At 37.7% G+C, this 27,791-nt stretch overlaps 1 protein-coding gene across 1 annotated transcript; it reads left to right on the top strand.

The window, feature by feature from the left end:
- On the top strand, nucleotides 1-26,521 carry LOC134528803 (E3 ubiquitin-protein ligase sina-like). Its single transcript, XM_063362465.1, has 4 exons — nucleotides 1-42; nucleotides 7,960-8,129; nucleotides 14,834-15,128; nucleotides 25,187-26,521. The coding sequence occupies exons 2-4, from the start codon at nucleotides 7,966-7,968 to the stop codon at nucleotides 25,586-25,588; spliced, it is 861 nt and encodes a 286-aa protein (XP_063218535.1). The 5' UTR covers nucleotides 1-42; nucleotides 7,960-7,965; the 3' UTR covers nucleotides 25,589-26,521.
- The last annotated feature ends 1,270 nt before the right edge of the window (nucleotides 26,522-27,791 follow it).

Here is a 27,791-nt window from a genome sequence, read left to right as displayed (position 1 = left end):
CGCAGTGGACGTGGACGGAGAGGTTGTGGCTACTTCATCTCGGTATGCACTCACGTAATATTATTTTTTGAGCTCTGGCCATTGTCGAAAGCTATTGACAAAACGCTTTACTTCAGGGAGTCGAACTTGACATCGTCAAATACCTCACGTTTATGACACGACACCCTTCAGCTAAACCTGTACGATTCGTTCAGATTTTGTTCCGTTGTTTCAAGTTCAATATCCAATTTTACAGGTGACATCCAACTTAATTTTTAAAACTTCGGTGTATGCGTCAAAAAGTTAATTACTGTTCAGCTACATGATTAATTTCATTAGTATAAATATATTTACGTACGGTTCGAATTATAATTGCATTAAATAGTTCAAGAATTTTTCGTAATTATATGCAGTGTATTGGAAATTACAAAGAAACAACAAACTGATTACTTAGTATACATTTTGGAACGTCGTGCTTCTTTCTCATCTATTTTGAACTTTCGTAGTTAAAAAATTACACACAAGTCTATCATCTTCACTGTTAATTGCCATTCTTCGCTGGTGTGTTCCACGAAGCACGAGCACAGCGAACACAGAGGACGTACGTCTAACTGCGGCGTTGCCCGTTACGTTTCACAACGTAATGAAGAATTGGACGAATGTTCGTTTTCGCGCGCACCGTTTCCCTCCTGCAAGGGGAGGGGCGCAGATGTGCGGGGAGAAATTATTTCCTTAAACGAATGTTTTTTTAATAAAAAAAACTTACCAGGAATAGGGGACTACATTTTAATACTTACATGTTTTTAAAATAACATTATCATTCAAATTTTTATAATTACCATTGCCGTAGTTAAATGTTTTTTGGTAGGGTAATACATACCTAAAATTTTGACGGCTTTTGTTTGAAGTTTTTCTTGTAGCTATAATTGTTCTGCATATTCATGTGCAACGAATACAACAGTTTTTTTTTTTTTTAGTTTTATGTCATTTTTTATCAGATATTGGTCTTTCCAATTATTAATGTATTTTTTTATAATTATTATTGCTCGTAACAATAAAAAAAGTATTAGGAAATTAAAAAAAATTCTTAGCATAATATCAAGAATGATTGTCATTAAGTAACAAACATTGTTAGGCTAACACAATTTGTAATAAATTATTTTAATTACAAATTAAAACAAAGAAATATAATTGTGTTTATTAAAAACAGGTATAATTTAAACTTTTTTTTTAATTTTGATAAATTTAAACGTAATAATAAACGTAAGACAAAATTAGTTACAACAAACATAAGCGTGTATAATACACTGTTACTTATGTAGCAGCATTCACAACAGAGAAATAATTACCTTCTGTACATTTTGTTATTTTTTAATTATAAAGGTTAAAATCTTTTACCACTCTTTATATGCATATAAACATAGTGTCAATAATATAGGTAAAACAATTATACAACCATGTAATTTACTTAAAAGACCTTAGTAAAAGTGATGATAATAAACCTGTATATTATGGATAATACAGAACATGCGAAGATTTGTTATAAACCTTTGGATGATTTGCGCGTAAATAAGTGGCCAGAATTACTCTGCATTTAATGGTATAATTAAATAACACGCAGTTGTTCCAGAAACTTATCTAGCTTAAATGTGAATCTATAACCACGAAATAGCGAATATACCTGTTTATTTGGGTACTTACGTAGCTGCCTACGTCCCAGCAGACACGTAACTATAAAATATCAATTGATACAAAATTACATCCAAAGATATATAAAATTGCATTATGTATTTTACTGCTATTCAAATATTTAATGGGGGAAATATTAAAACATTAATATAACATGATGAAAATATTTTAAAATATTACTAATATTCAAATCAAATTAAAACTGTCATACTGACGCATAACTTAATGAACTCTTAAACCAAAGACTGTGCCTATAAAATAATAGTTTGGTTGTCTGCTCTACTGCATTAAAAAAAAAAACGTGTGTGAAAGCTTTATTTAAATAGCATATATTCAATTGCGTAGAAGGTTTAAGAATAAAAACATCATAAATGTTCGTACGTGGGTACGTACGAGAAGTTGAATTGGGCTACTCTCCCATTAAAAGTACGTACACTTAAAATTAGTATGGAATACTCCTGGCTTTACACATACGTCCGCTACACGTGGACTATTAATTCAGCTTATTTTTAAAAACATTTTTATGTATCTATGTAGTATATCTATAAATAAAATGAGTTATTTTCTTCAATTGCTAAATTTATATTTAACCCTTAACTTGGCAAAAAAAATAATCCTAAATTTTTTAGCAGAAAAAAATATTTTTTGCTACTTTTCACAATCCTTTATATGCCAAAATAAATATTTGTTTTTTCCCCCCAATATTTATTGGTTTTTATAAAAAAATTATTTTTGTTACATATATGTAACATTGCTAGCTATACAGTCCATATGTTTACATCGATTAAAATTAAACAAATATGATAAAAACGTAATATAACTGCAGAATTACATTCCGTTTTGACAAGAAAGTAAAATATAATTTCAATTTAAAAGAAATACTAAATATTTACAAAAACAACACAAACAAACTAGAAATTGATAAAAACACAGTCTTCAAGTCTGTTTTGACATAAAACCAAACAAAAACTTTCACATGCAAATTTTGCATGATTTTTTTTTTGTTTTACTGAAGCAAAAATATCTTATAAATCACAATATACTTACTGCATTATCTACATTTTCTTATTATGAAACACGAAAAAACAGTTCCGCTTTTCTGTAAAACAAAGGCGTAGTTCACATTTCTGACACGTTACTGAAGTCATTCCTTCCTTGCAGTAACGACATCTCCCTCTCGATGCATGTAGGGGAAGATGACCCACGTTGTCATACTGAACGTCCGCTCCAGGTTTTGGCACAATAGGTTTATTCAATTTCTTGGGTGGCGGTGTTATGTTACTACTACTTGGTCTTCAAGGCTTGGGACGTTTATACAAAAGAAGTTCATCTGCAATCTTCCTTCTAAATTCTTTCAGGGAATCGACTGGTTCTTCTGATCTTGAGAGCATATTATGGTGTCTTCTGTACAACAGCCATGCATTGTTGACACAGATATCCAGCAACTGGGAAAAAATTCCCATGTACCATCTGTGTGTTCGAAAACCAGTGCGATATAAGGCCACAAGCATGTCGGATAAATCGACACCACCCATATGAGCATTGTAATGCTTGACTATTTGAGGACACGGCACATCAATCTTGCTTTTTCTATCTTTACAGTAACGTTGTATTGATGTTACTGGACTAACAGAAACATAAGAACTACCAAGTATCACTGCTTTGTTATCATACCACTTTACAATGGTAACACATTTGTCATTATCTGACATTTGGTCACAACTTCCTCTACCTTCTTCCTTCAGGTTCTTGTCAGACTTCAGGCTGCAACCACGTAACCTGTTGCTTCTCAGAGTTCCAACACTGAATATGCCATATTCACTCCGTAAGTAGTGAATTAGCTCTGGGGAACAAAAAAAGTTGTCAAAATAGATAACTGAGCATGCTTGATTTGGGATTGATTTACACAGTGATAACACTACTTTCGCTCCATGGCCAAGGGAATTTTCTGCAGCTGAGAAGAGAATACCAGAAAATGTATCTTCACCAGCATATAGCATAAAGTCATACACTATTCCTGATACACCAGAACGAACATACATCTTATAGCCCCACTTTTTTGGTTTGCTTTTTATGTACTGACGTCTTGAACCTGCACGGCTACCTTTGTATGGGATCATCATTTCATCTACTGACATCCTCTTTTCATGTTCAATCGAAATACAGTTTTTTCTAATGATATCCAAAACTGGCCTAACCTTGAAATACCTGTCATCATTTACGTTTTCATTGTTCACAAAATGAAGGTATCGTCGAATACATTGGTACCGCTTCAAAGACATAATTCCAGCAATTTTTTCACAACGAAGAGTGTTTGAACAGTAGTCAGTGTATGCTGGCAGCTGAATTATCCCCATTAGTATCTCTATTGCCAAAAAATCACAAATCTCATTGAAAGTTGTGTTTATGCATTTGCCAGTTTGCTGTGTTGAATACAGATTTGTGTTTTCAACTATCAAGTTGATAAGACAATTGTTGAAAAATTTATTGAAATATTCAAGAGAAGTCAAAAGACACTGAGGAGCAAAGTTATCGCTGTCAATTGATGCTTCGGGGATAAATTCGTTTGGCATCCAGCTAAACTGTGGTTTATTTACAGAGGTTTTTACAGCCTTCTTCACTGAATCTATACGTGTTGGTTTCGTGGGGGATATTGGCTTATTATTTCCTTTTTTGCAGCCATTGCAACAATTGATGACAAGGGCCGTGTGTTTGTTGAACATGACGGCAAGGACTGTGCATGTGTCGAACATGATAATGGCTGTGCATGTGTCGAACATGATTCTGTGGACATTATTGTTGACTGACATGCATTTTTCAGTTCTGGATGGATGCTACAAAAGTGGTCTACAGAAGCATCAATTTTAGTACAGAGAGAAGAGTCCTCTGTTGTAACCTGTACATGTTCAACTAAAGCTGTATTGGTTGATGAGTGAATTGTAGCTAATTGTGACAACATTTCAATAGCTTTTGGGGCTGAATCAAGACCTGTTAAATTTGAACTGGAATTTTGTAGTGAAGCTTCGCCTGTTTCTGAAGCAGAATGTAATGTGGAAGACTGATTTTCTAAATTCTGACTAGTTTCCTGGAGGTCTGTATCAATGTCACTGAAAAATTCTGAAACATTAAAAAGTACCTCATCTTCTTCAAAAATATCAGGAATCATGTTTTGAAGGTCGTCATCCAGTTCTGGCACATCACTTTCTGCATCTGAATCCGCACCACCTCTTGGCACCATTGGCACAATCCTTGCAGCACGAGATAAATGAACATGGTTCTGTAAAAAAAAAAAGTAATGTGTCAATAATAATAATATAAATAAATACATACAAAAATTAATACTCAGGTATGTATATATTGGAAATAAAGTTTATAATATCAGTCTAGTCCAAAATAAGTAAAACCCAACAATAGGTAACTAGATATAAAAATTAAAATTGTTTATAATGAAAACATTAAAAACTATTATATAATTCATTTTTTAATATAAACAAATTTGAAACACCTATGATTTTAATTTTGGCTAAAATATTTGAAAACTTACCAAACTGGCAATGTTACAAATGTGTAACATTGACAGAAATTGTTTTCGTTCTACGTAGCTGGCAGTGTTACATATTTGTAACAATGATACAAATGTGATTTTATGCTACTGTTTTATCTTAGAAATTCCTAATATTTGGCTTACAATTTACATAAAGTATTATATTTCAACAAAATAATTTTAGTTTTAACATTTATGTACATTTTCTTTATAAATCAAATATTTACTTACCTCATGTGTGCGTCTGTATTTCGTTCTGCCTGCCATTGTGGCAACTGTCGGAACACCACTCATAAGGTTCTTTTGGTAATACATAGATGCCTCTGTGTGCTGCAAGGGTTGTCAATATAGGTGCGTGAGTGCACAGCACAAAGAACAAAGGAAAATTTTGACAAGGGAAAAATAAAAAAAAATTAAAATTAAAATGTTACGTATAAGTCACATTGCCAAGAAAAGGGTTAAATACCAATAAAATACATTTGTTAGGTTTTGGATTATTTTTCTTTACCGTTGGTGTTAGGTTACAAAATTTTTGGAAAGTATAAAACTTAATAGAATTATTATAGCATTTAACTTTCCGTCGAAAATAAAATGGTAGAATTTTTCATAGTAAAAATTCATATTTTACCAGAGATTAATCAATTACGAAGAAAATGTTTGTAAAGTTATAAATATATACGTTGCATTTGTATAGAATTTTATTTAAATAACAGGTTGAAAGGTGCCACTATGTTTGTATACATAAAACTGTCCGTTCCCCACAGTTTACTTTGATGGTTTGTGGAACAAAAATCACGTTTTATTTTTCAGCCAATGGAGGTATCACAAAAATTCGCTAATGCGCAGCCGAGTCACATTGCATCTTTATTCACTTTATGGCAGTCTCGGTTAACTCGTATAACAAAATGAAAATTTTTTTCGTAACATTGACAGAGAAAAATTACTTGTGTTAATGTGAGAACGTTAATTTCCGAAAACAGATTCTCTCTCACTTTTAAGCTTGATTTTTCTTTTCTTCCGGGACTGTCCAAGACAGCTGGGACATCCAACTTTTCCTCAGTTCCAGCTGTCACTAGCCAGTTGTCCGTGTGGGTTGTACAAATGGCAGGAGTTGTGCGAGGAGGCTTGTCCGTGGTGTGGAGCGAGTGCAGGCGCGTGTCGCAGGCGCGGATGGCCCAGCAGAGTCGCAGGAGGAGCCGTGTCTGCCCTACAGTTGTCCGTGTGGGTTGTACAAATGGCAGGAGTTGTGCGAGGAGGCTTGTCCGTGGTGTGGAGCGAGTGCAGGCGCGTGTCGCAGGCGCGGATGGCCCAGCAGAGTCGCAGGAGGAGCCGTGTCTGCCCTACAGTTGTCCGTGTGGGTTGTACAAATGGCAGGAGTTGTGCGAGGAGGCTTGTCCGTGGTGTGGAGCGAGTGCAGGCGCGTGTCGCAGGCGCGGATGGCCCAGCAGAGTCGCAGGAGGAGCCGTGTCTGCCCTACAGTTGTCCGTGTGGGTTGTACAAATGGCAGGAGTTGTGCGAGGAGGCTTGTCCGTGGTGTGGAGCGAGTGCAGGCGCGTGTCGCAGGCGCGGATGGCCCAGCAGAGTCGCAGGAGGAGCCGTGTCTGCCCTACAGTTGTCCGTGTGGGTTGTACAAATGGCAGGAGTTGTGCGAGGAGGCTTGTCCGTGGCGTGGAGCGAGTGCAGGCGCGTGTCGCAGGCGCGGATGGCCCAGCAGAGTCGCAGGAGGAGCCGTGTCTGCCCTACAGTTGTCCGTGTGGGTTGTACAAATGGCAGGAGTTGTGCGAGGAGGCTTGTCCGTGGTGTGGAGCGAGTGCAGGCGCGTGTCGCAGGCGCGGATGGCCCAGCAGAGTCGCAGGAGGAGCCGTGTCTGCCCTACAGTTGTCCGTGTGGGTTGTACAAATGGCAGGAGTTGTGCGAGGAGGCTTGTCCGTGGTGTGGAGCGAGTGCAGGCGCGTGTCGCAGGCGCGGATGGCCCAGCAGAGTCGCAGGAGGAGCCGTGTCTGCCCTACAGTTGTCCGTGTGGGTTGTACAAATGGCAGGAGTTGTGCGAGGAGGCTTGTCCGTGGTGTGGAGCGAGTGCAGGCGCGTGTCGCAGGCGCGGATGGCCCAGCAGAGTCGCAGGAGGAGCCGTGTCTGCCCTACAGTTGTCCGTGTGGGTTGTACAAATGGCAGGAGTTGTGCGAGGAGGCTTGTCCGTGGTGTGGAGCGAGTGCAGGCGCGTGTCGCAGGCGCGGATGGCCCAGCAGAGTCGCAGGAGGAGCCGTGTCTGCCCTACAGTTGTCCGTGTGGGTTGTACAAATGGCAGGAGTTGTGCGAGGAGGCTTGTCCGTGGTGTGGAGCGAGTGCAGGCGCGTGTCGCAGGCGCGGATGGCCCAGCAGAGTCGCAGGAGGAGCCGTGTCTGCCCTACAGTTGTCCGTGTGGGTTGTACAAATGGCAGGAGTTGTGCGAGGAGGCTTGTCCGTGGTGTGGAGCGAGTGCAGGCGCGTGTCGCAGGCGCGGATGGCCCAGCAGAGTCGCAGGAGGAGCCGTGTCTGCCCTACAGTTGTCCGTGTGGGTTGTACAAATGGCAGGAGTTGTGCGAGGAGGCTTGTCCGTGGTGTGGAGCGAGTGCAGGCGCGTGTCGCAGGCGCGGATGGCCCAGCAGAGTCGCAGGAGGAGCCGTGTCTGCCCTACAGTTGTCCGTGTGGGTTGTACAAATGGCAGGAGTTGTGCGAGGAGGCTTGTCCGTGGTGTGGAGCGAGTGCAGGCGCGGATGGCCCAGCAGAGTCGCAGGAGGAGCCTGCCCAACATGGGCGTGGTGAACGAGCCGCTGCTCAAGATACTGCAGTGCCGCCAGTGCTCGGAGCTCATGCAGCCGCCCATACACCAGTGCCTGAACGGCCACAGCTTCTGTCCAGACTGCTTTTACCGCAACAAGTAAGCCACAGCCGTATTCACCCGGTCGGAGGGGTTTATTATAGGTTACTCGAAAAATAAAAAATTTCTCGATCGTAAAGTTAACGTGTGGCGTTTCGATAATCGCTGGCCGCCGATCTGTAGAGCCCCGACTGCCACTGGCTGTCGGATCAGCAACTCGCTTTCAAACATGGCAACAGTTACATATAAGCTGGATATTCACATTATCATACAATTACGAATTTCTGTTTCGCTAACTATTAGATATAAGATGGACTTACAAGATTATATAAAATTTTATCGTCCCACTCATCTAATGTGGCAAAAAAAATTGATTTAAAATATCTCCCAACTCAATTTTTTTCTTTCGTAATTAAGTAGATTTTAATGTTTGTTAAAACAATTCAAGACTTCCAAAAAAATTTAAGTTTCCTAGCATATTAAGTGTTAACCTTGTCTTGTCTATCTTTAACAGTATGCTTATATATAGTTTAGTGATATTATTTTTGCATTTAATACATATTATAATTCATATTTTCGAGACTTACAGTATGAATATAATTTCTTGGTTTAAACTATGCTCAAACAATTTTACATTTATTCACTCAATTAAGGTTTTATAGTACAAAAAAATGTTTGTCATGCGAGTCTAGTGTATAAATGTAATTAAAATAAACCTATAATTGTTTTCCGTTTTCATTTCTGTGGATGAAAAAAATTACTAATTCATTTTGAAGAATAAAAAAAATTGTTGGAGAACCGAATTCCAAATAGTCTCGCGCAGCAATATGGTATGCCATGCAATCACACTAACCACCGAGATAATTCAGTCTAGGTTAAAGTGTCGTAACTACTATAATATATAAACAATTGTTAAATTCAGAGTAGGCTTGAGAATAAGCGTGTATTTAATTTGGTTAGTTAATATTTTATTTTAAACTTTAAAATGATAATTTTAAAGTGTTTCAATGTTTAATGTACTAATTTGCCTAGTAGCCATAAAAATACTGTTATACTCTGAATTCTATTCAGACATTAAAAAAATCCAAGCGATTGTGTTACATTTAATAGAGCAAGATATTTATTCATCGTGTAATATGCATAAGATTATTCGTAAGACGAATACCAATTTACTCTAACCCAAAATGTACATGTGTACATTTATCGGCACAGAGCAGGAAACTTTAAATTTCCACTGTATCTTTCTAAACGAAGACTATGATTCTTTCATTTACGACAGTGTTATGAATAATATACAGTATGATGATGCGCGTTTCTACTGTATCTTAACGTTTTGCAAGCTCAGAGTTTAAATAAAAATCTACGATTTAGTGATAAATTATAAATATTTAACACTGTTTAGTATCGCAATGTTTTTTCTGGACCACCCGGAAGTTGCGGAGACAGACAAAAATCGTTAGACTAAAACATGACCAGAAAAATGCTTAGAAACAAGCATAGGCGTACCCAGGAATTTTTTTCGGGGGGTGTTCTTCCAGATTTTTTTAAGAAAAACTGCATAAACACAAAAAATTAATTATTTCTTGAGTAAATAAATAGAATAGTATCAAATTAAATTTTTTAACCTGGGCTATAGTTGATATGTAATTTGTACGTAATTTTTCTTTCAATTAACTTAAGTTAGTTCACATTACAATATTAAAATACCTACAAAAAACCCCAAATATATATATATATAATATAAAATAATTAGTTAACTTAACGAAATTACGTAAGCACTTTACAAACTTATTCCTAATAAGTTGACGGCATGACAATAGAATAATTGCTCAATAATTTGATTGTAACGGTGTTAGCAACTAAGGCAAGAATTACCATAGCCCGTCCATCCGTCATCCGTCATCCGTCTGTCAATTACGTGACCTGCAGCCAATAAGATGGACTGAAAAATGTCATCCACTCGTCCATCTAAAGCTTGGTAACTTTATACTTTTGACGGGTGAATGGATGAAACTATAACCTCCTTATGTCTTCTAGGTGTTTGCATATAAAATATTATATTAAAATGTATTAAAGTTTGTTTAATTGTTTAGGTGATTCCAAAATAATTTCTTAGCTTACGTTTAGACACATTTCGAAAACTCTTTTTTGAAACAAAAATGGTCTTAGTCACGGAAGTATTATAATTACGTATGGTAACTCTGGAAATGTGAAAATACATACCGAAAAAAAAAACACTCTGAGTTTAATGAGTTTCAAGTACTTACTTTACATAATTGTTTAAGTAATATAATTACATACGTTAATTTTTTTCCACCCAAATTGTTAAATTTTCTCAACAGTTGTCAGCATTGACATGGAGAAATATTATGACGGACGAGCGGAGTGTTGTAAATCGCCAGCCGACCTCCGTAGCGTAGTCGGATGCACACAGGCTTACAGTGGGAGAGGTTCTGGGTTCGAGTCCCGGGTAAGGCATGGGAGTAAAATTGAGACTTATTCAAAATATACACTTGCGATAAAAGATGATGAAAAAGAATAATAAAATTTATATTTCTGGCTAAACGGATACCGCTCAATGCCAGAATCCAAGCAGTGAAGTGAAGTGAAGTGAAGTGAAGTGAAGTGAAGTGAAGTGAAGTTGTATATCGCTTGGCGGCTGACGGACGAACGGATGACGGACGGATGCGACGGGTTGTTGTAATTCAGGCTTTACAATTCAAGTGTAGCGAAACAGACTTAAATCTTTATATATAAAAATATCGTGTCACGATGTTTGTCCGGGCTAATTTCCGAAACTACTGCATTGATTTTAATGAAATTTCGCACAAATATTGGTAACTTTGTCCAACTTTACATATAGGCTACATTTTATTTCGATTAATGACAGCGTTTTCCGAAAATCAGCTCCCAAGGGTGGTTAAGCACTGGCAATAATGGGTACTCCATCTCCATGACAACGGGATTTTGCATTGTTTATGCCTTCTGCGTCTTCATGGCAACGGGCATCGCTTAGATCAATTTTTTTTCAATTCGAGGCATATTTCTGTATAGATTTAATTATTATTTTATGTAAAATTATTTAATTTTAAAAATATATTTGTGCGAAATACCACTGACTGACTCATTACGATTGACTTGAAATCTTTCAACCGATTGAAACTTAGCATAGTTAGCCTACTCATTTTGTGATATGATTTTCCGAAAATCAGCTCCCAAAGGGAGTTTTGGGGGTGTAAAATATCAAAATTACAGTTTTTGGTAGAAAATCACCATGGCAACGGCTGTTGCTTTGTTGATGCTTCATTCGTCTCTATGGCAACTAATTCACTGTTAGTGCAGTCCTCATCACAGTTGAAATTTTACGGGGACTTTAAATATCAAAAATTACCCCTTTTTTTCAATTTTATATCCTACAGACTTGAACTTGACAGTAATGTTCCTCATGTTATGCAATATGACGTTTTCCGAAAATCAACTCCCAAGGGTGGTTAAGCCCGGGCAACAGTGGGGCAGCGGGATTTTGCATTGTTTATGCCTTCTTCGTCTCCATGGCAACGAGCATTGCTTTGATTTTTTTTCCCATTTGAGGTGCAGCAGTGGCGTACCCACAAGGAGGGGCATGTATAATGAGCGGCGCAAGAGTGATCTGCCTGTAGACTGCCGTAGCGAAGTACGGGTACATCAGTGGTACGTTGCGTGCTCGAGAATCGGGAAAACATCGGTGCTACTCGTTTTCTCTCCGGTACATTACAAAGCATTGTAAAAAATTTTTGTCGAAATTAAATGCATTTTATTTCATTTATTATTACTGTAAATGGGAAATTTAGTCTCATTTTTTTCCCATTAGTATAGCCGTGCGAAGCTGGGTCAGGCAGCTAGTATATTATATATATTAAATTATGTTGTTCTATAACAGTATTCGCTAAAAAAAACCTACACATTGAGTTGAGGCGATTAAGCTACTGACTCAAACACAACTTCACACCACGTTGCACTCAACGAGGTCCCTTTCATCTGAGGCGAGAGATTTACATTTCAGCTATTCAATGTTTGTAACAGTCGTTTAAAATTACGCACCTTGCGAAAATCGAACTTTTTTCTTCGTGTTATACGTATAGATGTACAGTATTTAAATGAAAGTACCTGACTTGACAAAACGACCAAAAAACGTCCCATCCCCCCCCCCCCCACGTTTTAATAGTTTTATAGAGTTTTGTATGAAATTAGGTTGCAATCACTACTGTTACTCAATGCCCAATTTCTAAGCAAATCTAAAACATAATCAAAGTAGAGTTGAACTGATTATTCCATAGACCAATCACCGCGATTTGAGAATTTAGAATTTAGACTGACCTATTATGAACTAACCACTGCAATTCAATTTTTTTTTTTTACGTTTACTTACTAATTGGGTTGCTTGGTGACGTTATTTTTCTCCTTGCTCTGTGTTTAGAAATTGAGCTCGAATGAGATGAGTGTTCATAATTTTCTTGCCTTATTTCGGGAGGGGTTTGAACCCCCAAAACACCCCCCCTGGGTACGCCTATGGAAACAAGTAACATAGAAATAGTAACTTAAAAAACAATAACGTAAAACAAAAACTTCGAACAACTTAGAGAAGGTTAACTTAGAGAAGAGAAACTTAGCGTGCTATTGCCATATGAACTGCCGAAAGAGGAGTGCCGGCGTGCGCAGAGGAGGACCCGTTTAGACAAACAGACAGGTTCCCCTATTCCTTCCACCAAGACTCTCTCTTCTTCCTACACCAATGCTGTCCCCTCTTCCTTCAACCAACGCTGTCTCCTCTTCCTTCAACCAACGCTCTCTTCTTACTACCCTAAGGCATTTAAGTTATATGCCACGAAAAATGTTCATTGTTGTTTGGAATGATTTTAAGTTTATATAAATTTGTTTTTATTTTCTTTACCCAAATAAGTTTGATTTATTTTTAACAGTAATATAACAGAATTATAAATCTTAAAATAATAGGTATTCATGTTGAAGTATGGAGTAATAATTACTTTAATACAATTTAATTTTAAAAACTGTTTAAAAGAACTTGCAAAATATTTTTAAAAATTTAAACATCTTTTATGGAAAAAGAGTAAAAATTTCAAAGATTTATATTGTTGGAACAGTTTTCATATGTTTCTAAAAAAAGTTAATTAAAAATAGATTTACTAAAAACGTATTGAAAATTCTGTAGCTAAATTACTAGAGGAAACCTAGTACTTTAAAAAGAGAGCAATTGGCTTCCTTATTAAATATAAATTTTACTTATCGAATATTCGTTTCAATCGACTAAGAATATAATAAGTAATTTTTTTTAATTATTATAATATTACATCTTTAAAAATCCTATATATTTTGCTAGAAATAAAATAGAGAAAAGAATGTGACTTGAAGAGCTATGTGAGTTTTATGTTTAATTAAGTTATGCTATGACTTAAGAATGTTTTGCATGGTAGCTGCAATTTTTGTGGAATTTGTTTTTATATCCTGTGACAAATTTGTTTTTATAGATTATTTTAAAAGTTATAAAATCAATCTCTTTTAAAGTTACACTGTAGAGACACAAATAATTTCTTTAAACAAAAATCATTTGTTTAAAATTTCTACGCCAATTAAAAATATTAAGGAGTTTAAATATTTTGATTTATTTAACTATTTTTTTGCAAGACAAGTATAATTTATGAAATAAAACAAAATTTTGACACTAGTTAAAATAAAACATTAAAACATTTTTTGTATAATTTTTTAAAAATCCATATAAAATTTTAATGCAAAAATAATAATTTAAATAGTTTGTTATATCGCAAATCTTTGAATCAAACAAACAAGAAATACAGGATTTTTGCAATAAATATTATTTAAAAACATTATAGTTTTAAATTAAAAAATAAAAATCTTATATTCAATAACATAATAAATATATTACAGAATTTTTAATATGAAACTAATTAATGATTCTGTTATATATTTTATATTTAGCATTGTGGACACATTTTTATTATTAAGGTAGTAATTTGTATGTTTTTAATAGAAAATTTATTGTAAATAGTTTTTAACGAATAAATAACAATATAAAAATATTTAAGATTTTATTTAATTACTTTAAAAGATTAAACATTCATAAAAATTCTAAATGATTATTTACTTTTTTTTAAAGAAAATAATTATATTTTTTTCTGGCGAAGTGCTAGTGTCTCAACAAATATATGAAAATATTATTTTAATTAAAAACCAGCAAAAGGAAAAATATAGTAACGTTTGCCAAATATTAATTACACACAAAATTTTACTATTAGAAAACAAACGATCCAAGCAATAAATAACATATGTTAGAATAGGTACAGGAAGTAAATAGCTTTTGCATTACTTATAGTAAGTTATATTTTAAAGTTGACTTATTTCAGTGCGTGTATTAGAAAAATATACACCAAGAAACCTTTTTAGTTAATAATCAATAAAAATTATGGAATGAATAATACACAATTAAAATTCTTAAATTATATTTTAAAATAAATATTTTACTTTATGATGAAAGCAGGAAACACATATTTGATACAAATTTTGGAATGTGTATAGTATAAATTCCAAAAAGTACGTACTCTTAAAAATACCTTTATCGAGAGAAATTTAAATCTGAAACTAAAACACAACTATGAATGTAATACAAACTTAAAAACAAATTAATCAAAAGACTCTTGATGTTTAAAAATATCTTTAGAAAGATATTTACTTGTTATGTTTGTGTTGAGGAACTGCCCGACTTGCTGCTCAGACTTCACGGACAAACGCAACATGGTGATGGAGAGCCTGGTCCAGGATGTGAAGCTGCCTTGCGACAATGCCGCGCGTGGCTGTGTGGAGACCATGCATGTGAACGAGAGGGTGAAGCACCTGGGCGAATGTAGCTTCACTTTGGGCCGCTACCAGTGCCAGGCTGGGACAGGGCACCATGGCTTGACACGCTGTCTTTGGAGCGGCGCTTATGAGCAGCTGCGCGAGCATGTGGCCGAACAACACCCACACTACATCGCCACGCACTCTAAGGTAACAGGACATTTAGTGTGTCTCTTTACTTCCCTCGCACTCACTCAAGTACCAGTGTCAAAGGAAGTCGAGCGTCACGGCGTGGTGTGCTGTCTTTGGAGCGGCGCTTACGAGCAGATAAAATAATGTGTGCGCACTTTTCTGAAAAACACAACCCAACCCAACCCAACCCAACCCAACCCAACCCAACCCAACCCAACCCAACCCAACCCAACCCAACCCAACCCAACCCAACCCAACCCAACCCAACAAATAAAAGGTACGAGCTAAAGCTGGAATTTGCCAAACTTTGTTACTTTCCCACATTGTCAGATTTCGTTGGAGTTATTGTTAAGTATAATGATAAGTTATGTAAATTTTAAACGAAATGTAGGCTAAATGCCATTAAAAATTTTTGTTCATTGGAAAATTGAAATTTCGTGTATGCCTTTTGCTATTAAAGTTGTTTAGGGGACATCTGGGTTATTCTGTGAGGGTAAACTCTGTGCAAAATGCAACTTTGGAGCAGTGGCGTAGCGTGCCATCTCGGCGCCTGGGGCGGGAGACCAATTTTGCCGCCCCCATTCTATAGGTGCTTAATTAAAATTAAATTTCACATGCAATGTGGTACCTTTTATTGAAGTTAAAATAGGATGAGCGGTTTTACAAGCGGATTCTACGGGCCTTATGAACAGCGAAGTCAGAAATAACTTTGTCAAAATCAATATTAGCAGCCAATTCTTGTTCATTCGACAATATAGCCAAGTTTGATAGTCTAGCGGAGCTCATAGTAGATCTGAGGTAATTTTTTATTAGCTTCAACTTCGAAAAACTTCTCTCACAACTTGCAACACTAATCGCCAAAGTCAAATACTTATATACGAATCAAGATGACTATATTTGGAACCGAAATTCCGAGACTCAGTTTTTGAATGAACTGGAGGAGCTCCAGTGGTCCTTTACCACTTATATCTTCCTCTGATTCAGAACAGGCAAAAACAACAAACTGCTGAAGACGCTTCCGCTCCATCTGAAACTCGTCCTTGTCGATGTCTTCTAATACATGGGAAAGATCACACTCAAACTTGCTGTCCAAAAGTTTCGCTGGCATCAAAAATCCGAACTTGTCCGATATTTCTTGAATTTGCTTGAATCGAGTCGTCATTTCTTGAATGATCTTGTCGAATGATGCGATAATCTCTCGACGGATTTCCTGTTCGTGAGACAAAGCTGCATCTTCAGAAGATTCATCGCCATGCATGCGTTTTTTCCTGCGAATTCTCGTTTTGAGTTCGATTCCGAGTTTTTCGCAGAGATTCTTAGCAAAGTCAATTGCTTCTTGCACGAAACGGTCTCTACTTTCCACTAAGAGGGTTTTCAAAGCGCAGAGTTTCTGAGCACACTTATCCACACTTAGTCCTCGTTGCTGCAGGTAAATCTGTGCGTCATCTACTTCAGGTAACACTGCAGCCCAAAAGCCAAGAAAAGTTAGGAAGTTAAATGACTGCATGGCTGTCAGGAGAAGACTGGCTACCGATCTTGTTTTGGAAGTTTCAGATGAATCTGTTAATTGTTCCAGTACCTCAAGAACTACCTCAAACTTATTTTTAAGCATCTTGACAGCTACATGTCTAGCGCTCCAGCGCGTTTCAGTGACTCGTTTTACTGCTTGACCTGTGATGGCAACCAAAGCGTTCCATCGAACAGTTGATGCGGAAAATAAGGCAAACAGCTTCTCCAGAGTTACAAAAAACGTCACGGAATCCACTGATTCAGAAGCAGTGTGTACCCCAGCCAAGTTTAGTGAGTGGTTTGTGCATGCAACGAATATAGCTTTCGGATTCAGTGTTTTAGTCCGGGCTTGAACTCCATTGTGGATCCCTGACATTGTGGCAGCATTGTCATAAGCCTGTCCTCTCAGATTCTGTATGTCCAGTCCGTCTGATGTTATCTTCGCGATTATATCGTTGCTGAGATCTTCTGCATTTTTTCCTTTTGGTTCGAAGAAGTCAATGAAAGATTCTACCACGGCGACTTTTTCTCCTTCGATATGTACATATCGCAGAACTTGGCTCATTTGGTCATTGTGGGAGATGTCTGGTGTACTGTCGAAGATTACGCAATAATATTTAGCTTCTTGAATACGACGGATGATGGTGGATCGAACTTGCTGTCCCAGTAAGTTTATAAATTCATTCTGGGTTTCTGGAGATAGATACGAAACTGAGACTCTTGCTCTCAGCTTTATCTTTGTCAGGTGTTCCATTAGAAGAGGGTCGTATTTAGCTAGGAGGTGCACTAACTCCAGAAAGTTCCCGCGATTGCCACTATCATCTCCTCGAATGTCTTCTCGATGTCCTCTGAAGGCCAGATTCTGTTTGGCTAAGAACTGGATAATATTCAGCAACCTGTACAGTACATCCCTTCACTTCTTCTCCTCACTTTCGAAAACTTCTTGTTGTTTCTGATCGATGGTTGCTTTACAGTTCAGGCGAACTTCCAACTCCTTCCATTTCAAGAAGCTCTGTTCATGGCCCAGGCTATTTTCATGGTCTCCTATTCTTGGATTTAGCTTCCACCATTTGTTGAATCCTTCTTCAGATGCGAAGTTAGAGCCGGAATTGCCAAACAGCTTGCAAGAAAAACAATACAAGGATTGCTTCAAAGGCGAGTACACCATCCATGTTCGGAGAACCTTTTCGCCGTTAGATAATGGTTTGTAGAACCACACTTTGGTTAGTTTTCGAGTACCGCCTTTCGTTGAAGTCCCTGAGCGAACAACATCGGCAAATTTGGAATCGATGTGCTGTACTGAGTCAGATCCGCGACGTACTAGAAGCGTTCTTACTTCGTCGGTCATAGGAGAAGGCCAGCAACCTACATCGTCGAGATTCACATCTTTGATTTCAGCAGGAGCAGAAGGCACGATTTCAATTATGTCTTCTTTGGCAACATTCACTTTTTATGCAGGCTTATGACTAGATGCTTGAGGTACTTTTGATGAGTCGACTTCGTCTTGACCCTGCTCTGTGGTGGTACCAGAACTACTTCCAACTGCGACGGCAGGTACGTCTTCTTCTTGTACCTGTAAAATAAGTTATGTATTCCCATGAATATTGGCCGGAGGACACGTTAGAATTTCAAATAAGTATTTTATCTATCACAAAACAAAAGTGGTTTTGGTGACGGCGCGGTTTGCCGGGCTTATAGGAAAATTTACAAACAAAATTGATTTTGTATGGCAGCTACCTTTTTTAGAGTTTCCCGGTAAAAACTGACTGAGTAAGCCATGTTATAGATAATATTAAAAGATAAAATGACGAGAAATTTGAGAAAAATCGTTGGCGCCATTTTTGAGCTAAATGAAAAATTATGTTTTCTTTGTGACGGGTACCATAAATAATCAAGTTATCCAAAAACAAAAAAAAAAACAAAATTCCTAGACTACTACTAGATTTACAAAACATCCCCTATTGAAGTTTTAAATTCAAGTAGCAGGACAAAATTCAGTCGTAAACTTAAAAAGATGTACCTTAACTCAATGTAATTTATGTTAATATACTCCATACTTTTTAAACAATAATCGATGTTCAAACAGCTATTAGAGCAATTTTAAGTGTATTATAAAATAAGATTTAATGTACGAGTGTGACTCCGTACTCGCAGACAAACCTAGGTGAATAGGTTTTGCGAGACTAATGTAAGAAATATTGTAACTTTTGTAAACAATAAATAATAATAATAAATAACTGGAGTAATTCTAGGCCATGCATGATTCTAGATGGAGGAATCATATACCTACTTACACTGGAATCACTTCCGCTGCTGCAGGATGCCACCGAAGACGTTAACGTGGCTTTCGAACCAGAACTGGAACTAAAATATTTCAGTAATGCACCTTGAGACTTCTTCGCATTTGATTCTTTCTTAGCCTTTTTTTTTTTTTTGCGGAATTCCGCACCGCTTTCTTTGACTCCTTTTCATTTTCAAAAACTAGTTCAAAGATTGGGTAAAGTTCTAAATGTTTAGTTTTAGAAGATTCAACAGTATTTAAAAGATCGAAACACAATCAAAATGACTTTCGTTCCGTATCCGAAACTCTCGCGAAACAAACATACGAGTAAAGCGTGATTGCGTAACGGTACTTCACGATGCACTAAAACAAAAAAAGATCAGTACTGTAGCATGTGTGCTACAGCTGCTACCTTTGATAATGTCAAACTTTACAGTACAATGCGTAGTACTAAATTCAATGAGTGCGAAAGAGAGGCATCGACACGGGCCGACGCGTGAAACAAAAGATTTTGTATGAGTAATGAACATAATAAGGAGTGCCGCTCAACTCGGCTCGCGTGCGCCGGGCGGCTCGGCGTGATGCGATGTTGCCGTTCGTATGTAAACAAACAAACGTTATAAAGAGCTCTGTCAGTGATTTCGCAGCTTTTCTTTTAAATAAATATTAAAAGATAGTTGGTGCGCAAAATTTTAGATAAAAATGGAACATTATAGTGTGTCTGACACATGTAATGAATGAATCATAGATCAGGTCACAACCCGCTTCACCGGCGACCCGCCCCCGCGGGCTGCCGCCCGGGGCGGGCCGCCCCCTCCGCCCCACCCACGCTACGCCACTGCTTTGGAGTAGTACTTACGAAAGAATAGCACACACCATATTGCTTGTGACATTTGCTTTTGTATCTATATTAAAATATTACAATAGTTTTATATGCGAGATCAGTGAGATTTTTATAAAGGTTCTAAAACATCTGGCACCAAATGATTCAGAATGAACTAAAAACATATTTTGCGGTCCTCTGAGTGTGAAGTAATGTCTGGCCGAGCTTCATAAATCTGCGCACAAAACCGGAAGCTATGTATCAACGTTAGGTAATCAAATTGTTTCGATGTTGCTTGATACGAGGAACAGCCAGCCAACCCGTAGTGCCAGACTGGTGGATTCTTCAGGAAAAATCCCGTCTGCTTCTGGAGCGGGCGCGACACAAGTAACGCCCGTTCGTCTAGAACTTTCCGAGAACCTACGAGAACTTTTCATAAAGGGACCTGAAGAGTAAAAAAGGCGGGGCTGATCTGTGGCGAGATATAGGCTGGTGGTGAAACTGGCGAATATTCGAGCGAATATGAGAGCGCGAGAGTCGGAGTATAGAGCCCGGTGACCCGAGAGTGTCTAGAGAGTCTTCAGTACCGGTATCGTGTGCAAATATTGGAGGGTCAAGGACGGTGCTGCAGCATGGGTAGGGTGAATCGGTGTGTTAGGACTGAGGTGCGTGGACAGATGAACAGCAAAGAGAACTAGTCAATAAATAAACAATAATTAAGCCTATTATTTTTGACCGGAAGTTCAACAGGTGACATTTTTGATTAGGTGTGGCTTGAAATGGCCTGGTATCAGTATTTACAAATACTGAACAGTGAGCATTGCATGATTTTGCAATTGTTGGTGTAGCAGTACACACAGTATTCTTTACATAGTGACCAACCATTAACGGCTAATTAATAAAAATATAAACAATTTATAACCGAATGTTCTGATTTATTATTTTACAATAATGACTTCCTATCAAAGTATCCAGAACTAGATCATAGCAAGGGTCTGCAATTGTCTTTGGCTGCAACTGCTCGAAGTGCTCTCAGTTGCATTTTTTGATCGAACTTTGCCTAAATGCTGGTATGACTATTATTACTCTCCATTTGGTCTGTCAATGGTGATGATTTTTTTTACAGCTTTAAGTTAGAAATTGTATTACGAAAACTCTGCATTAGATAGAAATCAGATTTCCAGAAATGAAACAATCACTTTTAAAATCCAAAATATATATTTTATTTTTAAATTTTATACACAGGAAAATAACAAGTCATTATTGTATGTAGCCAGCTCAGTTCTTTGAGTATGAAGGATACTTGTTTGATTTGCGAATAGTTTCTGCACAAAGCGAAGCATGTAGAAGTCTTAACTTGTCGACAATATGTTTAGTATCTTCCAATGATGGGTAATCAATCTCTTCTGCTGATAACATCTTTTTTGCATATTTATAATAAATATTATTAAGATCTCTGGAGTCTTTCAATTTAACACCAGACTTCTAGCATTTTTTCCATCGACCCAGAGATCATCGCAAGCTTGATCAGAATAATTTATTTTAACACCTCGTTTCCAATGTTTTGGTAATTTCGCTTCATCAGTCTTCGATCTTGTGTGCTTCAGGTCGTTCTCCGTTATTCGCATTTTCATGGAGGTGACTAGAATTTTGAGTAAACATCTTTTTCAATCCTCGAAGTTGCTACTTTCTTCGTTAGTTTTAAATTTTAAATTATCGAGATCTAGGATAGTATTTTTTGCAATAGAATTTTTACATTCTTCGTAATCATTATATTCATCTAATATTTTGCCTTCGTTCCTCTTCCTCGGTGTTGTAGACCAGTCCTTGTTATCTTAAGTCAGCTTGGTTCTTGGCAAGGACCCAGAAATACACTCGCTTCTTTCATGACGTTTAGCATTTTTCCTTAAGGTAAACTCCTTGCCGCAGTATCAACAGCGATGTCTTTTTAATACAGCTACAGGCAACAAACCAGAATACATGTTAGCTTCTGCGACTAATGCCAGATGCAAATTGAGAGCTTTCAATTGTAACAATTACTTAAATATAATTTTTTTAAATATTTCATCAGCGATAGTTATTTATCTCATACAAGAAACTTGTCGCAAGTATTTCTGCTTTTCAACAACAGATGGTGCCACGTGTTGTGTAGTGCAAATATTCTTTTTTATATGGGATGCGGGATGCGGGATGCGGGATGCGGGATGCTCTCTCTCGATCGAAAGAGGAGGGCTTCGCTAGACATTGTGCCGTTTATCATAATATTTGGGCACAAATTTTGAATTTTAAATTTAATTTTTAAAGAAGGAAACCAAATAATAAATTTGCATTTTTAATTTCATTTCATTTTTGTTTCCATTACTATACACTCCGACGTAATCTTGTGCAACCCAGTGCACCTGCGCTTGTTTGCAGGCTTCAATTATATACTGTTTGCTGACGATTTGTGATCGCAGCATCTCAACCGCGGTTTGAATCACATTTTCTCCCTATAACAGTATCTCTTTTCGTGCTAGCGAACGCTACCCCAAGCCCACTGCTAGCAACTTTCATTTCTCGGAGGCAAGCATAGGTAAGGCTTTTGCCAGCACGTACTGGACTAGGTTACAGCCCCCGGCGACGCCTCGGGACGGTCCACATGACACCTTTTCCCAGGCGACTTAGCAAGTTTAAACCCCCCTCCCCTCATCAACCCACCTGTGGATTCACGAGAACTTCAACTCGGAGCAACGACCTCCCGTGAACCCCCTCAGGGTAAATGGTCTCTCCAAGGACATTCGCCCTTGTCAAACAGAGCCCTCAGCGAAGCCTAGCGGCGGGAAAAATCCCTAACCTTGCTCTGAGCGCTGGTCGCGAGCGCGCCCACTGCACTCTAGCGGACGTTTCTGTGACCCTCCAGGCAGGTTCTCATCTTGGCCGCCAGAGCGCACTACTCATCTCTCCCATAAGAGACAGCTTGTCACAATCGACCTTAGCAGCAGTCGCAGTGCGATTGCGATCTTAGTTCTCCTGCGACTCGCGTGAGAGCGCGGCGAACATTTTGCAGTCTGCTTCGCCCCTTCGGGCATCTCCGGACACCTTCGGGCAATCACCCCCCCCCCCCCATCTTTGGATGGGTTAGTTACTTCCTTTAATTAGGCGCCCCGACGCCATTTTTCGGAGATTCGGCGGGCAGCATCTGGTCTGTGCGGACCACGCGTCGCGATTTGCGAGAGTCAATCTCTGTTGTTCGTCCAAGACTCGACACTACGTCATGTAGTCGCCAACATCAAGGCATAGAGGCCTCAATTTTCTTATTTTTGAATTTTGCTGCCCGTAATAGTTTTTTGATAACCTAAATTATTTATTCTTCTCTAATCATGACTATCGCGAACTTCCGTGCCGGGAGCTGCCTTCTCTGCTCCTGGAGCCAGCCCACATGACTTCACCCCGCTGTTTTGGGTAAGTGGTCGTCATACCGCCTCTCCCCCCCTTTTTTTTTTTGGCCTTTCCCTGGGCATAGTCTTGCCCAGGCTTAGCCGCCTGTTAACCAGTCTTAAGTAATTTGGGACTTTGGTTGCAGGTGGGGTGCAAGTTAGCTGCAAGTTTAGCTGCAAAACTAGCTGCAAGATTAGGCGCAAGAATAATGTGCAAGATTAGCTTCAAGACCCCAAATTAGAATGGAACTTCACTGCCAAATTAGCAGTCCATGATTGGGCTCATGCAGTCAGAAGTTTTCTCCCCTCTCTGGTCGAGATACAACTTTCTACACAAAATGATTTGTTCTGGACTTCAATCTACCGAAACCTCCGGTGCCAGGACACAGGATATATTTAAATTTCATTTGAAAAGAAAATTAAAAACAAAATGTAATTGTTTCTTTCTTTTGAGCCTGCGAGCTCACTTAAAACCAGAGTTAAGTTCAAGAGGTAGTATGATTGTTTTACCTTTATATGTATTTTGTTGCCCCGGGGCCCCCTCCTTCTTGTAATAAATATATTTTAATACACGTGTACTTAAAAGATACAAAAAAAACTAAGTAAATTATTTTAGTAAAAGGGCAGTTATATAAATCAAACCAACAGTCTTGTTATTTATTGATTACTCATACCCGATCCACATAGCCTCCTAGAGTTGCTAGTAGGTTATAAGTTAATTCTTTTGTACAACGTCTGGGCACCTCTGTGATTATTATTGTTGTTGTTTCGTTTTCTGGGATGACGCTTCCAAGGCCTTAATTTTAATTATTCATTTTTGAGTGTTTACCTGCAGCCCAGCGTACGTTACAACATCAAGGAGAAAAATGTTCCGTCTTGCATGATAGTGTTTCTCAGCCATCTTAGCGCATATTATTGGACTGAGTAATGATATTTTCATTTGAATTGCACCTGATAAAATTATTGTAAGTGCTGATTTAGTAGCAGAAATTTACTAATAAACGTAACTCAGAATAAAATTGCATGAATCATTAAGTAAAAAAAATTTCACGCAGAGATAGATTTCTCAGAAATAATCAGAAGCACTCGGAGAACATAATCAGATGTCTAGCCAGGAATAATCAGGAGCTCTCGGAGAAATCCAAAAATATATCGGCAGAAATAATCAGGAGCACATGGAGAAAACTAAAGCACATTTTCTTAAATCAAGATCAGTAAATAATTACAAAAAAAACTGAAAAAAAATTAAATAAATAAAAATAAAAGCTTGTGAACTTCTCCTGTGTTTAAATTGATCATCAATCTTAGTTGTAGTAAAAAATTACAAAATTTAGTTTCTTTATAGTTTTTTTACAAAATTTTAACACATACATTAGCAGTTATTACATACATGTTATACACAGAATGTTCGCAAATCGAAAGGTATAATTTGGAGGAATGACAGGCACATCCTGAACAAGCAAAACAGTTGTTTTTCTAAAATACATCTGTAAACTAAAAAAATGCAAAGTTACAGGTGAGCTGTAATTTGAATGTGGTAGGCATCAGAGGTGTACTCCGCTGGCTGAAAGGACCAGCGATATATGCGCAGTGGCATTCAAACGATCTGCGGAAGGTAGGCGACGAGCTGACACCAGACTTTACAGGGTAATATGTTTCTTTAAAAAAAAAAGTTCCTTTTTTTTTTACACTTTCTGCTATCCGTTAAATTATGCCCACAAATTTACGAACAAATTGTATAAATGTGTGTAGTAAATATATCAAAATACCTTCTTTGCAGTGTTCCTACAAGTAAACATGTTCATTTCTAATCACATTTCAACAACATAAATATAACATGATATGCGTGGTTTTAGATGAAGCCGTATTTAAATTATTCTAGTAGAAAAATTAATTTCAATAGGTAATATACTTTAAGTAAAATATATTAGTTTACTTTTTTTGTTTAAGAAGTGACTATCGCCATCGTTGAGTCTTCGCTGTAAGATTATGGCGCAGTAGAAGAAAATAGTATTGATGTTTGATGTGGTCGCGTGGCTGTGTCCAGGGCCACGTGACCTTCCAGAGCGACATGCTGAGCGGCGGGGGCAGCGTCACCTCGCTGGTGCAGTTCGGGCGCTGCGACCTCTTCTGGTGGCAGCGGCGCCACTCGGCGGCCGAGCGCCGCTTCTACGCCGTGCTGCAGCACGTGGACCGCCCCCCGCGCGTCAACCCCGCCTCACCCAGGTTCCGCTACGCCGTGCAGTTCCGCGCGCAGCTCGGCACGCAGGACGTGCTGTTCGCCAACTACGCGCGCAGCCACGCCGAGTCGGCCGCCAGCATCTTCAAGGCCGGCACGTGCATCGTGCTGGACGTGGGGCTGCTCCCGCAGCTCGTCAACAGGGAGAGCCTGTGTCGCTACCAGCTGAGCATCGCGCGCGTCGACTCGGCCGGGCTGCCGGGCTGGTAGGCTGCCGGGCTCTGCCTCCGTCTACCAGCGCCGCTTAGCGGCCTTCGAGCCTGCATTAAACCTTTTTTTTTGACTCGTAGTTCTGAACATTTATTCCATACATATAATTCTGGTGATGAAAATATTCTAACACGTAAAAGTATATCTTTTATGCATTAAAAGTATTAAAATATTGGAAATTTTTTTGATTACTGACCACTATCAGTTTATATTATTAAAATATTTTATATATAGAATTTAAGTGTTTCAGCACTTATGTATTTAGAGGTTGTGTGTGATCCTAAATATGTAGGTTTTTTTTAATAAGATCCAAACCAAAGTAAATTACATCTGCATTAGGGATAAGGTAGCATTATTTAGAGTTCTAAAATATGTGTAAAAATAATTGATAAGTTTCGAATGCCTTGGAGCACATATTAAGGTTTCGGTTAAGTGTACGCAAAGTGGATATTTTAAATTTTAACAGTAATCAACTCTATTCATTTATTGTACCTATTTCTTATGTTAACTGTGATTTCGTATGGTATAAACTTGGTGAGGGTTACAGACAAAGGAAATGTTTGTGTAACATATTATCCTTATATTAAAATTTCACATTTTGTACTAATTTGTAAAATAAGTTATATGAAAATCTTATTAATAATATCTATAGTTTGCTTTATTTTTTAATCCACACTCTTATGAAATGAGATTTTTTGTTAATTTCCAAAAATAATGGTTTGTATAACAGAAAAACACTTGGTTTATTGTACAAAAAATTTACCATACACTCAATTTATATTTATAATTTACTTACAAATATATTTGTAGTATCTTTAATATTTTAAGTGTATTAAAAGTTATACATAAAATTGTTACTTGCAAATAACACAAAATGGTTAATAGATTGTTAAAACTGTAAGGACCTGAAGAGGAAATTATAATTTTCTCCAAATTGAGATAAAACAAAATATTTTATATTATTTGTATTATTTATACGATTATAAGTTGTATATATAAGGTTATATTTTAAGTTCCCCTAAATTAAGAAAATACTTTGCTGCTAAATTTAATGCAGTATAGATTATTCCTAGTGCATGTTTCGGTGACTTAAAACAAATAAAATTATTAGGACATACAAAGCATGGGCTGCTTGTTTAAAAATATGTGGCATGTAGGAGGAGCATAAAGGAGCAGGGGTGGGAGAGGGGGTTCCACACGGTTGGTGACCCTGTCATGAGCATAACATGGCGGCGCGCCTAGGTGCCAGGAGATAAAAAACAAATGAACGTCCGAAAGGATTAGTATACATATTATCTTTTGGGGGAATAATTAGACCATAGACTGGTCAGGCAAGTGGGGGTGGAATGTTTTTCAGACTGACAGTCGGGAGATGTAAAAATATGTGCCTTTGACATTAAAGAAATAAATTTTGAGTTTATCATCCCGTCGCGTGCCTGCGACCTCTGAAGGGAGGGGGGGGGGGAGACTGGCTGGCGACTGTACAAGGTCACTGGGACACGCTGAACCTTGTCAGACGATGCCTCAGCACGACGAGGGGAGTGTGGGGGGGGGGGGGAGAGTAGATAGTGCGCGCGGCGGTCGCTAACCTCGGTCCGACTAGGTGGAACGCGAACTCCTTTGCTCAAACAGAAAAATGAATGTTAACATACAAATAATTTAAGAATTTAAGAATAAAGAAGGGGTCGTGCCAGTTTTAGGACTTACAATAATACTATATAACAAAAGTCTTAAGAGTCCAACAAAAATTATTTATACCAAAAAAAAATTAAAGCATGCTCATAAATCAAACCAAAGCAGATAAAAAATTATCACGCTAAATGTTACCAGTTGTAGCAAAGAGCAAACCACGCTCTGCTGCCATTTTGTAACATACGCTGGGCTTTAGATAAATACTCAATAAATGAATAAGTAAAAAAATAAGGCCTAGGAAGCATCAGCCCAGAAAACAAAAAAAAAAAAATTATCACAGAGGTGCCCAGATGTCGTACAAAGGAATTTACTTATAACCTACTAGTAACTCTAGGAGGCTGTGGATCGAGGATGAATAATAATGAAATAAAAAAATGCTGGTTTGATTTATATAACTGCCCTTTTACTAAAATTATTTACTTAGTTTTTTCTTTTATTTTATCTTTATCTTGAAGTACACATGTATTAAAATACATTAATTACAAAAATACATATAAAAGTAAAACAACCA

Source organism: Bacillus rossius, chromosome 2 (genome assembly GCF_032445375.1).
Source record: "Bacillus rossius redtenbacheri isolate Brsri chromosome 2, Brsri_v3, whole genome shotgun sequence".
In the NCBI taxonomy this organism is placed as follows: Eukaryota; Metazoa; Arthropoda; class Insecta; order Phasmatodea; family Bacillidae; genus Bacillus; species Bacillus rossius.
Note: the sequence above shows the minus strand (reverse complement) of the source record. Positions and strands in the feature narration are given on the sequence as shown.

Bases quoted from the DNA above. Each gene is read 5' to 3' on its own strand.
- LOC134528803 (XM_063362465.1), top strand. From the start codon at position 7,966: ATGGCCCAGCAGAGTCGCAGGAGGAGCCTGCCCAACATGGGCGTGGTG. The intron at 8,130-14,833 runs GTAAGCCACAGC...GTTTGTGTTGAG, and splicing joins GACTGCTTTTACCGCAACAA to GAACTGCCCGACTTGCTGCT. The intron at 15,129-25,186 runs GTAACAGGACAT...GGCTGTGTCCAG, and splicing joins ACATCGCCACGCACTCTAAG to GGCCACGTGACCTTCCAGAG.